Genomic DNA, 12,367 nt, shown 5'->3' with positions numbered 1-12,367 from the left:
GAACAGACAGAAATTACAAATCGCATCTTTTTCCTGTGCACTCGTCTTTGTTCCTTCCGCATCGTCGTTGTTGCTGCGCAATCAGTATAACTTTACCCTCTTCATTCACATTCACATTCACCCCTCCAAGACTTATTCCTTCCCCCCCACTTACCACCTATTCAATCCAGACTCAACTGCCCAAGATGCTGTTACGACTACGGGGGCCTGATGGCATGAAGAGGGTCACGGTTGACCCCAGTGATACGTTTGGCGACCTGGGTCGTCTCGTGAGTTTCCTTTCGGACGCCCGAACTGTACATACATGACGCTGACTGTACTGTGAATAGCTGGTCAAGGAGCTTCCTCCGACCGTCGCTCCCGAAACTATTGCCATGTCCAATACCCCCTCGGGCGGCGAGCGGAAACGGCTGGTAGAGATTGCAAAGTTCAAACTCAGCCAGATTGGTCTCAAGCATGGTGATCTCATCTTCCTGACCTATGACCACAAGAGCGACACAGCCAACGGCGAGACCGACTCCAATGGCGCCGTTCCTGCCGCCGCAAACAGACTCAACGGCAAGCCTATCCTGCCGACCGAAGACATCCCCACAAAGCCAATCTCGATAGGAAAAGAGCCGACACTCATCAGAAACCCGTGGGAGGTGGTAAAACAGTCAGCCTTGGATGATCGGCTGGACAAGAAAGACGGCAAGATCCCAAGAGGACGCGATAAGATGTGCAAGCACGGACCGAAGGGCATGTGCGACTACTGCATGCCTCTCGACCCCTTCAACCCGCAGTACCTAGCTGATAAGAAGATCAAATATCTATCTTTCCACTCCTACCTCCGCAAGATTAACTCGGCCACAAACAAGCCCGAGCTGGGCAGCTCCTTCATTCCGCCTCTGAAGGAGCCCTACTTCCGAGTCAAGAAGGACTGTCCGTCTGGCCACCCAGCTTGGCCCGAGGGTATTTGCACAAAGTGCCAACCGAGCTCCATCATCTTACAGCCGCAGACATGGCGTGCCGTCGACCATGTCGAGTTCGCCTCATTTGACCTGGTCAACACATTTATCGATGCCTGGCGCAGAACTGGCGCTCAAAGAGTCGGACTTCTCTACGGTCACTATGAGGAATACACCGAAATACCACTGGGAGTTAAAGCTGTAGTGGAGGCTATCTATGAGGTGCCACAGGTGGATGAGGCCGACGGTGTCTCGTTGAATCCCTTTGACAACGAGCACGAAATCACGGCTGTTGCCAAACTATGCGGCCTCGAGCCGGTGGGCACTATCTTTACCGACCTGCTGGACTCGGGTGTCGGCGACGGCTCCGTCATCTGCAAGAGACATGCAGACTCGTACAACCTTTCCTCACTCGAGGTCTGCTATGCCGCAAGACTTCAAGCACAGCACCCCAAGCCCACGAAATGGAGTGACACTGGCATCTATGGCTCCAATTTCGTGACTTGCATCATATCAGGTGATGAGACTGGCCAGATTGCCATCTCCGCCTATCAAGCATCTCTTGAGGCTGTAGAAATGGTTCGGGCCGATATCATCGAGCCGTCGGCCGATCCTACCGTCATGCTTGTGCAGGAAGAGGAGGATGAGGACGGTTCCAAGAGCCGCACGAGATTCATACCCGAGGTCTTCTTCCGCAAGATCAATGAATACAATGCCAACGTTCAGGAAAATGCAAAGCCTGCTTTCCCTGTCGAATATCTATATGTCACCTTGACTCACGGCTTTCCTACCGAGCCCAAGCCCCTGTTCAAGGACTCAAAAGAGAGCCCTTTCCCGATTGAAAACCGCGAGATCATGGGCGAGACGCAGCAGCCCAGTGCTGTGGCCAAGGCCCTCAAGACCAAGGATGGCCAGCAAAAGCTTTCCGACTTTCACCTCCTATGCTTCATTCACAACATGGGCGTGCTTTCAAAGGTATTTGTCCTCTCATGATCGTTTAGGTTGGGGCTCACTAACATTGCACAGGAGGAAGAAGCTCTTTTGTGCCGTGTGGCCACAAAGCACGACCTTGCCGACACGTACCAACTCTTCTCGATGCCCGGATGGCAGACGCTGGAGGCTATCATTCAATCGTCCGGTGAGAACATTCCTACGCACACTTTGAAGCGTCCTCGCTCGCCTAGTGGAGGCGGGGTCCAATCTGTCAATCCTGATAACCCAGCAAACCCTCGTGAATCTGCCAAGACGAGTGACGGTGTTGCAACCTTTTCGAACGATGAACCAGACGCTAAGCGTTTTGCTGCCCTTAGGCTGAGCGGTAGTCGCCAACAAGACGGGAGGAATCGCCCACGTCCTGCGCCCGCTCCCGGAACCGCCCAAAGAAGGTCGAAAGTTGAGTAGGAAACGGACCAACCGGTATCTGAGGAACAAATATCAGACCTGACACGGCTGCTCAGAGATCTTGAATTGTGATCACAGGAACAAGAACACGCGATCCAGCCTGCATACATGAGATCGACTCGCGTGAAATAGCGGACGTTTGAGCATAGCGAAGCATATGGTCTTGGGGCGTTGAGAAAGGCATTGATTTGGCACTTCTGGCCTCGGTGGTCTTGTCATCGTTGAGACATGATCGACACTCATTGATTGTATCAAGGAAAACTCAACCTGACATCAGTGACCCAGAAGTTGCGACTGTAATTACGAAGACTAGCAAACTTTGCTGGTTAATACTAGATTCAGAAGAACATGACTCGGAAACAAGACTGAGCATGTGAAAGTGTTGCTTTGTGGTATAAATGTGTTTGACGTGATGACTGCTGTTCTCTATTAACACGACCTAGCCGGGATTATGCGCCAACGGTATTGTTATTATTCCTAGTGGCTATATTTACAGTTGTCCGGAGGGCAAATTATTGAAAAAACTTAAAATACGCAGGAAATAATTTAAATAAGAGAGAAGATAAGAAAGAGAATAAGATGGTGCTTGTCGTCCCATCAGCTCGCTCCGTTTCGGCAGCTTAGGTCTCGGCGGAACGACCGCTGCGATATCTATTCGCAGCTCTTGGGTTGCAACCCTTATGCGGACCAACCGATTTGTTTTCATATCATCATTTCTCACTGCATCTGGTTCTCTGATGTGTATTGGCAGCATCTGTCCATCTTTGAGTCTCTCAATTTCCGTGGGGAGATTCGTGACGAAGCCGCTCCATGCAGATACCCGGACATTGCAACTGTGAGACGTGCAAGCTGCAAATACTCAGACGACAGGTCTGTATTTCGCCAAGTCGGATGAAAATTCGCTCCAACTGGATTCAGGGAGTGTCTTCTAGTTTGAGATATTGGGTATATGTTGCATTTTCGGGTAAAGAGTGATGCAACGTTACATACATTGGGCAAATACAAGGGAACTGCGAAAAGAAAACACCCCCATGAAGTATCTGAGCCTACGTCTTTGCTCATAAACCACAAACTTCCCGTACAACTGCTTAATCCTCATATCTATTTCCGGCTCATTGAATCGTCAAGACTCAATAATTGTTTCCATAATGTCGCTCTCAACATCCGCCGCACTGGTCACTGCAACGACGACGCTGGCAGCAGTAGCCTTGAATGAGACCATGACCATCTCTGGCTTTGGATACAGAGGCAACAATCCCGAACCGCAAATTTTTTTTACCCTCGCTGTCGACAGCAGCAACACTGTGGGTTGTGCCGTGGTGGACTATGACGTGCCCGGGATGGGGTATCCGTGTGATGATGTCGATTTTACCTTTGATGTCTTGTCGTCGACGGGCTCGGAGTTGCGCTTGCATCATGTTGTCAATGGGTGAGCTGCGTCCCTCTGTCTCCTCCGACACCAGGAGTATCAAGAAAGAGGCTAATCTGGTGTGTCATGGGACTTTCAGCACTATACTTTCAGGCGACTTTGTTATTTGTATGAATGGACCCCTTCCTACGATTCTTGACCAAGTCGGGACTTCGACGGCCGTTCTTACGTCCACAGTCAGCGATTGAATCATCAGGATGGCAACGGAGTCAGAAGTATGAGACACTGCAGACTACACGGGGGGAACTCAATCATGTCACTTTGAGGATAGTTTCTATTGGAAGTGCAAGGAGACCTGGTCAGTATGCTGAAATATGGTACTGAAATAAACATACATACGTCCACATCTGAGCGTCCCATGAAAGAGAGTCTGCTTCGGTGTTCTTGTCATGATCACAAGACATGCATGTAGTTGGGCAGGAAATAGTCATGTGATTCTGATAATTGCTTATACTTGGATCTATCAGTTTGTACAGACTGAAAGTGGCTGTGGTGTTTTTGTAAAGCAGTGGAGATAAAGAGAGCTGGTTGTCCAGGGTATTCATTGGCTCTCAGTTCACCACCAATCACCGCCTGCTGCAGCGCTTACAGCAGTCCTTGTGCACATCAGATTGGTCAGAGCCGGTGCATTCAACAAGCCACCTCACAGTTTTGGTGTGCTGGACTGCAGTGGCGCATTTGCAAGGCAGATTCAGTTCGCCAAGGCAGCCTGCTTGGAACCTCGAAGACTCGCCCCTCCCTCCGCTCTAAACAGAGTCAACTTTTCCCAAGTGCGACAATTTGACCCATAAGCTGGCTTCATCTTGTGAAGCAGCGCGGCTTGCTCCGTATGGCCGACGGCTTGTCCATTGCGGCCTCAGTGGCTGGGCTGGTCTCTCTCGGTTTCCAAGTCTGCAGCGGCATTACCAAGTATCTTGATGGTATCAAATCTCGTGCAGAGGAACTCGACTCCGCAAGAAAGTATGAACAGACCCTCAAGACTTCGATACAGGCTCTTGAAAATATCTTGCCTCAGTTGGTCGCCCATAATCAACACTCATCTACGGCCGTCATCGCGTGTATACAACTGTGCAAAGATGAGTTGGAAGCACTAAGACGCCTCGTAGCTGAACTATGCGACGAGACAAGGAATAACCCCAATTTGCTAGACAGAGCAAAGGCATCAAAGAAACGGTTGACATATGCATTCAACCGATCAAGACTGACAAATTTGCAAGCAAGAGTTGATCAAGCCTCCAAAAGTCTGCAGGTTACCCTGCAAATATTGGGACTGTGAGTGCCGCTTCGTTTACAGACTGCATAGTGAGAACAATATAGTAATCATCGGCGCAGGGAGAGTTCAATCTCGCAGGGCCAAACACTACGCACGATTGAATCTACCTCGAACGATGCGGTTGCCGAGATCATTGAGACCAAAGTTGAGGTTACCGCACTTGCGAATGACGTTTCTCACATTCGCAACGAGGCGACACTACTGCGAGCGGCCATTGAGAGCATCGGCCTCTCATTACTTGACCTTGGACAGACAGCAATACGGTCAGAGCAAGGCATACGAGTAATCAGAGAAGATGCAACTCGTGCGAATCGCCTGCTTGCAACGCAATCGTCCCGGATAGGAGATCAGGTCGATGCGATACAAATACAGAATGCCCTCAACCATGGAGCTACGACTAAACTTTTGCAGCTCACGCAGCTAGACAAGGCAAGTGCCCGGCCGATATTTGAGTTCGCTATTCTCAAAGCGACAAGATCTGACAATCTAAACAGGCAAGATTATTCAATCAGATGATATCGAGACCGAGTTACCTCGAGGAAGTATCCGAAGAGTACTTGGACGTAGGCTCGCCAGCACGAGACATATGGAATGTCGACGACCAACCCCAAACGTCTGTCCTCACAACGACTGCAAGGGATCGCCAGTCTTCTACCTCCATGTTGCAGTTCCGCTCCTCTCGGGAATGCACCTGTCACCCAAGACACCGACTCCAGCGCAAACAAGCCGTGTGGTCTGGGTTCATATTTTACCAGGACAACAGTTGGTCGGAAAACCATTTTCCTACGTGCGACCTTTGGCAGCAGCCGAAAACAACTGAGCAGAAATGGGGCATGAGGCAGGTTGGGCTTGGCTGGCTCGCACACAAGGCCATCGAGCTCACATTCTCGTGCAAATTTGGTGCCGGCGGTGCAAGCTTTGGACCAAATTTTACCTATTATCCTACCGTGGATGAAGATGCTGCGCCTGCTTTCCAAATCATCCAAATATTGAAAAAAGCGTCGCGCGATTCGAATGATCGACGCCAATTTATTCTTTCTACCTGGAAAGGTTTCTTCGAAAGGGCCCTTACAAAACTCGAAACACTTTTTCGAAAAGGTCAGGCATCGCCAAACGATGTGAATAGTCGCAACCAGACCTTGATCTATCCGATAACTAGTTTGGTATGTTCGCTTATGTCATTGCTTTCCAAAACTGCTGATGTAACTGCTTCTAGGTTTGGGACCTTTTGCTACGAAAGTGGAGATCAAATGATTCGGTCCGTTTCGAGAGACTGGTTCTTGATTTTCTTGAAAACGTCACGTATCTTGACATACCCTCCAATATTTATGACACCAATGGCGAGTAAGTGATTCTATCCTCTCTATTACTTTGTGTCTGCGCTCTAATATGAATCCAGGTCACCAATGAAGACACTGACAGCTTCCTTCAAAATTGATTCCGCCAAGTCTGTGGAAATTCTCTTTGGCAAAGCCGCCGATATACCGGCCATGATGATCTTTCAAGAAAACTCATCTAGACACATGAGTATGAATGATTATCTGTTTAGATCAATCAGCCTGCAGAGAGTGTCTCAACTTATTGCAGAAGGTAGAGATTTCCCCACGAGAAAAGAAATTTTTTTTCGGTGTAACTAATATAACATTGGCAGCATGTGGCTGCGGTCCATTGTGCCAGGCTGTCCTCATTGGTGACGGCAAACAAGTCAAAAGGTTGCTTGAAACAGATCCCCGTAGTATTATGGAAGTCAATGGTTGGGGTCAAACCCCATTGCACCTAAGTGCCAGCCAACCCGATATGTTACGGTTACTGCTACCAGCTTTGGGTCCGTCTCAGCTGAACAAGCCCGATTTCAGTGGATAAACCGCATTTCATTATGCACTAGTGTCAAGTGCCCAACTTTGCAGTGTAGGACCATTCTCGGATAGCCTCTGCCACGGATGCCATTGTGCTGCACCAATGAAAATGCTACTCAAGGCTGGTTGTGCCGTCGACATTGGCGCCTTCGATTATTTGTACCGCGATATGACAACAAGATGCCAAAGGATCCTGGTCAGAGGATTGAAAGATCGACGAGACAAATTGAAGCGATTGGCTCTGGAGAAGCTTCCGGAACATGATATCGCTGCCTTGAACCTTGAGAGCGTACGCACACTCGACACGCAGACAGCCGCCGTCCTTGGACTACTTGATTTGAATGGGGTCCAAATTTCTCCTGCTTTGAGGCTCACACAAACAACAAAGCCTGCCACATCCACTTGCTACCCCGGCCGTTCAGTCTATCATACCGTGAAAAACATTATGAATGCGGACGTCTTCTGGGATCATGGTTTTCAAGACATTGATGAGTTCAACGGGCAGTTTGATGATGTAAGGGGAGACGGACTGCCACCCCTTGCAAACTGTGAGAATCTGAGAATGATTCAGTGGCTCGTCGATCACGGAGCAAACCTTTCCAGAGAACTGAATCACTCAGGGATTGGTGCTGATCGCAAATCACTACGCGTGACGACCGCGCATTTTGTTTTTCAATACATCGGAGACTGGCTACCGGATATGGGCGATTATGATGATCCTGACTGGTATATTCTCTCGTCTTTGCAAGAAGTACTGCCCGTCGATCTCTTCGACAACTGCGAGTGTAGTTGCTCGAAGCAAGGATGCACACCATTCCTGATGATGCTGAAAGCTCTGATTGCTCAGGAATCAGCGAGAGAAGGCCAGTCCATCATCTCCATCATTGAACCGTTCTTGAACTATCTCGATATGTCTCTAACTGAGTTGTCAAAGGATGAATGGAAAGAAGCAATTCGATACTTCACATTCACAACCTTGGAAATGAGCCACACATGTCATCATGAGCCCGGGAAATATAGATATACTTGTTCAGTCACTGTGGAGGAGTGGCAAGATACAATGCATGTACGAGATGAGCAAGCTGACATGATTGAGCTGCTGGAGGGAATCCTCTTCGATCTTGACGCCATGATTGACACGATGATGGATGATGAGAATCAGTTTGACATGAGCACGTTCTTGACGGATCACTGGCTGGAGCGGATGGAGGCAGAGCTCGAAGCAATCTCTGGCCGCCAACTTTCTGAAGAATACAAGAAAGGTACAGAAGCACTTGGCGTTGTGTGGAGCGAGGGTGAGGCCGAGGAGGACATAGATTCAGAACCAACTGGTGATGTGGTGCAGTATTGGCTGAATGCCATTGACAAAGCTGCAGGGTTTTGAAGCAGTGTAGTAAGCTTGGAGAATTGAGCGTTGTACTGTATTAACAAAGTAGAGGACAAAAGAAAAATTGCTATTCAATTCAACTTGACGCGGTTCGTTCCATCTGTCGGGATGAGCGCCTAGGATTAGGCAACGTGTCTTTAGTGCTGAAGACTCGTAAAATACTGGTCTGCTTTGGCTACTATGGGCGTCAATATGATAGTTTAACTGGAGGGTCAGGCAAGAATACCTAGACTTCCAGTCTCAGAAGGCACCTGCCATTGGCAAAGGCAGCTCCAGTCATTGCACTATAGTAATTGTTACTGTTGTATAATTGGTATATAATTGCCCAAGTACACCGGAATCACCATTCATCAATTATACGCTGCGCTGTAGTTGATTTAGAAAGCTTATTTAGGGTTGAGTTGTGACCCTAACGCGGGTTGAAAGTTTAACCCTAACATAGACTCAAACCCACCCCCAAACTATGATGAAACAGGTATTATCTATCTAGAATGATTTATAAGGTAATTTGATCAAGCCTAAATGATATGATGATTAAAAATATTGATTCAATCAGGGTAGACGAAATTTATTCTTTCACTTCTGCTCTATGTGCTTCGAATGTCCGAAGCTGGCGTGCAAGCATTTAGCGAAAGAAGCTAGTAGAGGTGAGTGAGACACTCTCTGGTAGTGCCTATGCTAACTACCTAACCTAGTATGTAGCAGACAAGCACATTGCCTATATCGCGCTGAGAGACATTTAAGTATTTAGGCATGCTGATGATCCTCCGGCAACAAAGTTATTTCAAAATCTATATATAATAAAACGAATACTACAGTAGAAGCAAAATTACAACAAGGATTTCCCAAAAGGGTTGGGTCCCTGCTTTCGAACCTGAAGTGCTCCGTGCGTCCACATAGTACCCATGCCGCCCAAGCAGCGGCCCAATAAAAGGGAATTACCAAATCAGCACAGTGAACAGTGTTGGTCAATTACAGGCTATTTATACTTGTATGAGTATTCTATCTAGTATAAGGATGCGAGTTTTGCGCCAGACATCGCGTTATTGAAAGCCTCAGAGGTTGATCTCCAATTCGCCAGGCGTAGCCCCGCATTCGGCACAAGGCAGTGGCCAGCTCAGCCACAGTCAGTCGGCTTACTTGTTGAATTCGCAAGACTTGGAGCAGTACTGCGACACCTTTTCCCCTACAAATCATGTCTTGGAAGCCAAAAAACACATAGTCAACATAACCTTCGAGTTTAGCCGCCCGCCTCTCTCAGCATAGGCGTGGAAGATGCGCCTACTCCAGCTTGGAGCCGCCGGCGAGCTGACTTTGACCAAGGATCTGGCGCGCGACATTCCTCCATATGCCATACTCTCTCACACTTGGGGGAGCGAGGATGACGAAGTCACACTGCAAGATCTATTGATGGAGACAAGGAAAGATGCAAGCTGGCGACAAACCTCGGGCTACCAAAAGATCCTGTTCTGCGGGCAGCAAGCCAAGTTGGACGATATTGAGTACTTCTGGGTAGACACATGCTGCATCGACAAGACCAGCTCTGCCGAACTGACAGAGGCCATCAATTCCATGTTTCAGTGGTATCAGAAAGCACAGAAATGCTACGTGTATCTGGCCGACGTGGTGCATGGCAGCTGCGCAATCGACGCAACACCAGAAACAGCGTGGAAGTCAGAGTTTCGGAGGAGCAAGTGGTTCACCCGCGGTTGGACGTTGCAAGAGCTAGTTGCTCCACAATATGTCGAGTTCTTCTCCTCTGACAGGCAGCGCCTGGGTGATAAAACGTCACTCTTGAGACTCATTCATGACATCACCGGTATCGCGATTGATGCTCTAAAAGGACAACCGACGTGCGAGTTCAGTGAGCTGGATCGCATGTCGTGGTTGGAAAAGCGCCAGACGACACGCGAAGAAGACATGGCCTATTGTATGTTGGGCATCTTCAATGTTCAGATGCCTTTGCTGTATGGCGAGGGCAGGGAGCGTGCGCAGGTTCGACTTCGACAGACCATTGCGAGTTGGCTAGGCTGGCGCTCTGATGGGCAACACGGTCAATTGACAGCTGATAGGCCGGAATCACCTTCGATTGTGCCCCTTAGCAGAGACGCTAGGTTGGTGGATGGCCATGGTCAGTCGAAGCAGCTTGAAGGGAAGGTTCATCTCGATGTAAACAAGGAAAATTGCCAGAAAATGGCCAGCGAAGCGCCAAGGTGGAACGGCAAGAAGCAGCTCTCGCTAAAATCACGGTTATTACAAGCGCTCGAGGACTTTTCGCTCGTCGGTGAACTCTTGGGACAACACGAGACCAAGGTAACTGACATGAAGAGCTTTTACTATACCCTATGCGGGTATTGCCTCATGTTACATCGGGGTGATAGAGAAAGTTTACCGAAAGACCCTCGTGTTCTTCAAGATATCCTGTTTCGCCTGGAATTGACCATCTCTGAAGATATAGCGGAAAGCCATGTACATGGACTAAAGGTCTTTCCGGGTCTGGAAGCACTGCACCGCTTCGTTTCATCCAGTCAAGACACCAACTTGAGGAAAGTCGAGGCGCTCACAAGATGCATCAATTTCGGAACAGAAACGGATCGTGCCGCTTTGTTAAATCTCCTACAAGACTTCATCACCGCCTCTTTCTCTAGCGAAAGGGCTGATGCTACCATATCGGGAGAGGATGAACAATCTCCCTATCGAAAAACTCGACAAAAGCCGCCACAGGAGATCTGGCCTGCTGCTGACACGCTTTTCAAAGTTCTTTCTTCCAGAAGACCCTGTTCTTGTGATCCCGCACACGGATTCTCTGTGCAAGTTTGTCTTGAGACCCACCGCGCCAAACTAAAAGACGGTGACTTTGATCTTTACCTGGGAATTGAGAGGATGTGGCAGGAAGCTCATGTTGAGACAACTGCTGTGGAAACGAGAGAAAGTCGCAAGCTTCCCAACGATGCTAATTCTTCTGCCTTGTCTGCAAAAGAACGTACTGGTAAGGGACGGTCTAAAGTGGTCGAACGCTTATGTGACGACATATTGAAAATCTCAAGACTACCAGACTATCGTCTCAAGTTTCAGTTGGATCGCGACACTCTCTGGAAGCTGCAATCAGAGGAAACCAATTTCAAAATGGACAAGTCCAAACCACCAATCTCTCTGGAACAATTCCTTGTCGAAAAACATCATTTGCTCAACGAGAAAACAAAAAGGATCCTTAGTGTTCTTTTGGCTTATGCCGTGTTCCATTTGCATGGCACCCCATGGCTACAGTCACCTTGGGGTTCCTCAAACGTCAAATTCTTCTCAACAAGTGGCGGTTTACCCCTTCGCCCTTACCTCGAATCGTATCTTGATCACAATGTCGGCGAAACTTCAGCAGGACTCCTAGGAGGGTATGGAAACGAAGACATTGACCCCGATGACCTCCTATTGCTGCCACCTTATCCTTGTTTGGTAGACTTGGCCGCTGTGTTGATCGAGATTCATCAAGCAAGACGCCTCAATTCTCTGGCAGAACAATACAACATTTCAGGAGCTGATGATATGGATATAGGAGCTCGGTATTTCTTGGTGAAAGACGTCTTCAAGCACTGTCATCAGGACATCACCGATCAAACGCGATCAGCCATTTCCGCAAGCCTAGATCTCAAAATCGGCTTGTCTGATGATGGAGAGCCGATGGATGAATACGCTTTGAGAGGTGTCCTTTACGAAAAGATAGTCCGCCCATTGGAAGACGAACTAGAGAACGCCTTTAGCAGCCTTTCAGTCGATAAGCTCGACGTCTTGGTTCAGAGATTGGATCTCGCAAGTGGGGGTCAACCACTGCACATTGATGTAACATCTCGCTCTGATGTAGTCGCTGGTGCAGAAATGCAGAAGCGAAAGCGATCGGATAGCCTGTCAAGACCGCGGGTCAGATTTCGTACCTCGCTTGATGTCGAATGATCCCTAGACACAAGACAAGCTGATGCGACACTCTTGGTGCCACTTCTGTTAAACTGATGTGATGATGCCGTGCCACATAAATATCCTTCAATAATGCTGCTTGAAAGTATGCCTAGATACAATGCACTA

The 12,367-nt window shown here is 48.5% G+C and overlaps 5 protein-coding genes across 5 annotated transcripts; all 5 read left to right on the top strand.

The window, feature by feature from the left end:
• Window positions 1-185: 185 nt before the first annotated feature.
• PFICI_00567 (Nuclear protein localization protein 4) lies at window positions 186-2,348 on the top strand (the record flags this gene model as incomplete). The annotated part of the gene is made up of 3 exons (XM_007829148.1): window positions 186-269; window positions 330-1,922; window positions 1,974-2,348. The coding sequence occupies 3 exons, from the start codon at window positions 186-188 to the stop codon at window positions 2,346-2,348; spliced, it is 2,052 nt and encodes a 683-aa protein (XP_007827339.1).
• A 1,148-nt stretch (window positions 2,349-3,496) lies between these two features.
• PFICI_00566 (uncharacterized protein) lies at window positions 3,497-3,781 on the top strand (the record flags this gene model as incomplete). The annotated part of the gene is made up of 1 exon (XM_007829147.1): window positions 3,497-3,781. The coding sequence occupies one exon, from the start codon at window positions 3,497-3,499 to the stop codon at window positions 3,779-3,781; it is 285 nt and encodes a 94-aa protein (XP_007827338.1).
• Window positions 3,782-4,606: 825 nt separating this feature from the next.
• Window positions 4,607-6,913, top strand: PFICI_00565 (uncharacterized protein; the record flags this gene model as incomplete). The annotated part of the gene is made up of 6 exons (XM_007829146.1): window positions 4,607-5,049; window positions 5,110-5,502; window positions 5,550-6,213; window positions 6,267-6,394; window positions 6,450-6,640; window positions 6,702-6,913. The coding sequence occupies 6 exons, from the start codon at window positions 4,607-4,609 to the stop codon at window positions 6,911-6,913; spliced, it is 2,031 nt and encodes a 676-aa protein (XP_007827337.1).
• Window positions 6,914-7,015: 102 nt separating this feature from the next.
• On the top strand, window positions 7,016-8,290 carry PFICI_00564 (uncharacterized protein; the record flags this gene model as incomplete). The annotated part of the gene is made up of 1 exon (XM_007829145.1): window positions 7,016-8,290. One exon carries the CDS (start codon window positions 7,016-7,018, stop codon window positions 8,288-8,290), a length of 1,275 nt encoding a protein of 424 aa, XP_007827336.1.
• A 1,278-nt stretch (window positions 8,291-9,568) lies between these two features.
• On the top strand, window positions 9,569-12,238 carry PFICI_00563 (uncharacterized protein; the record flags this gene model as incomplete). Its single annotated transcript, XM_007829144.1, has 1 exon — window positions 9,569-12,238. One exon carries the CDS (start codon window positions 9,569-9,571, stop codon window positions 12,236-12,238), a length of 2,670 nt encoding a protein of 889 aa, XP_007827335.1.
• Between the last annotated feature and the right edge of the window lie 129 nt (window positions 12,239-12,367).

This window comes from Pestalotiopsis fici, assembly GCF_000516985.1.
Source record: "Pestalotiopsis fici W106-1 unplaced genomic scaffold PFICI_Scf_1, whole genome shotgun sequence".
In the NCBI taxonomy this organism is placed as follows: Eukaryota; Fungi; Ascomycota; class Sordariomycetes; order Amphisphaeriales; family Sporocadaceae; genus Pestalotiopsis; species Pestalotiopsis fici.
This window is presented reverse-complemented; position numbering and strand designations above follow the sequence as displayed.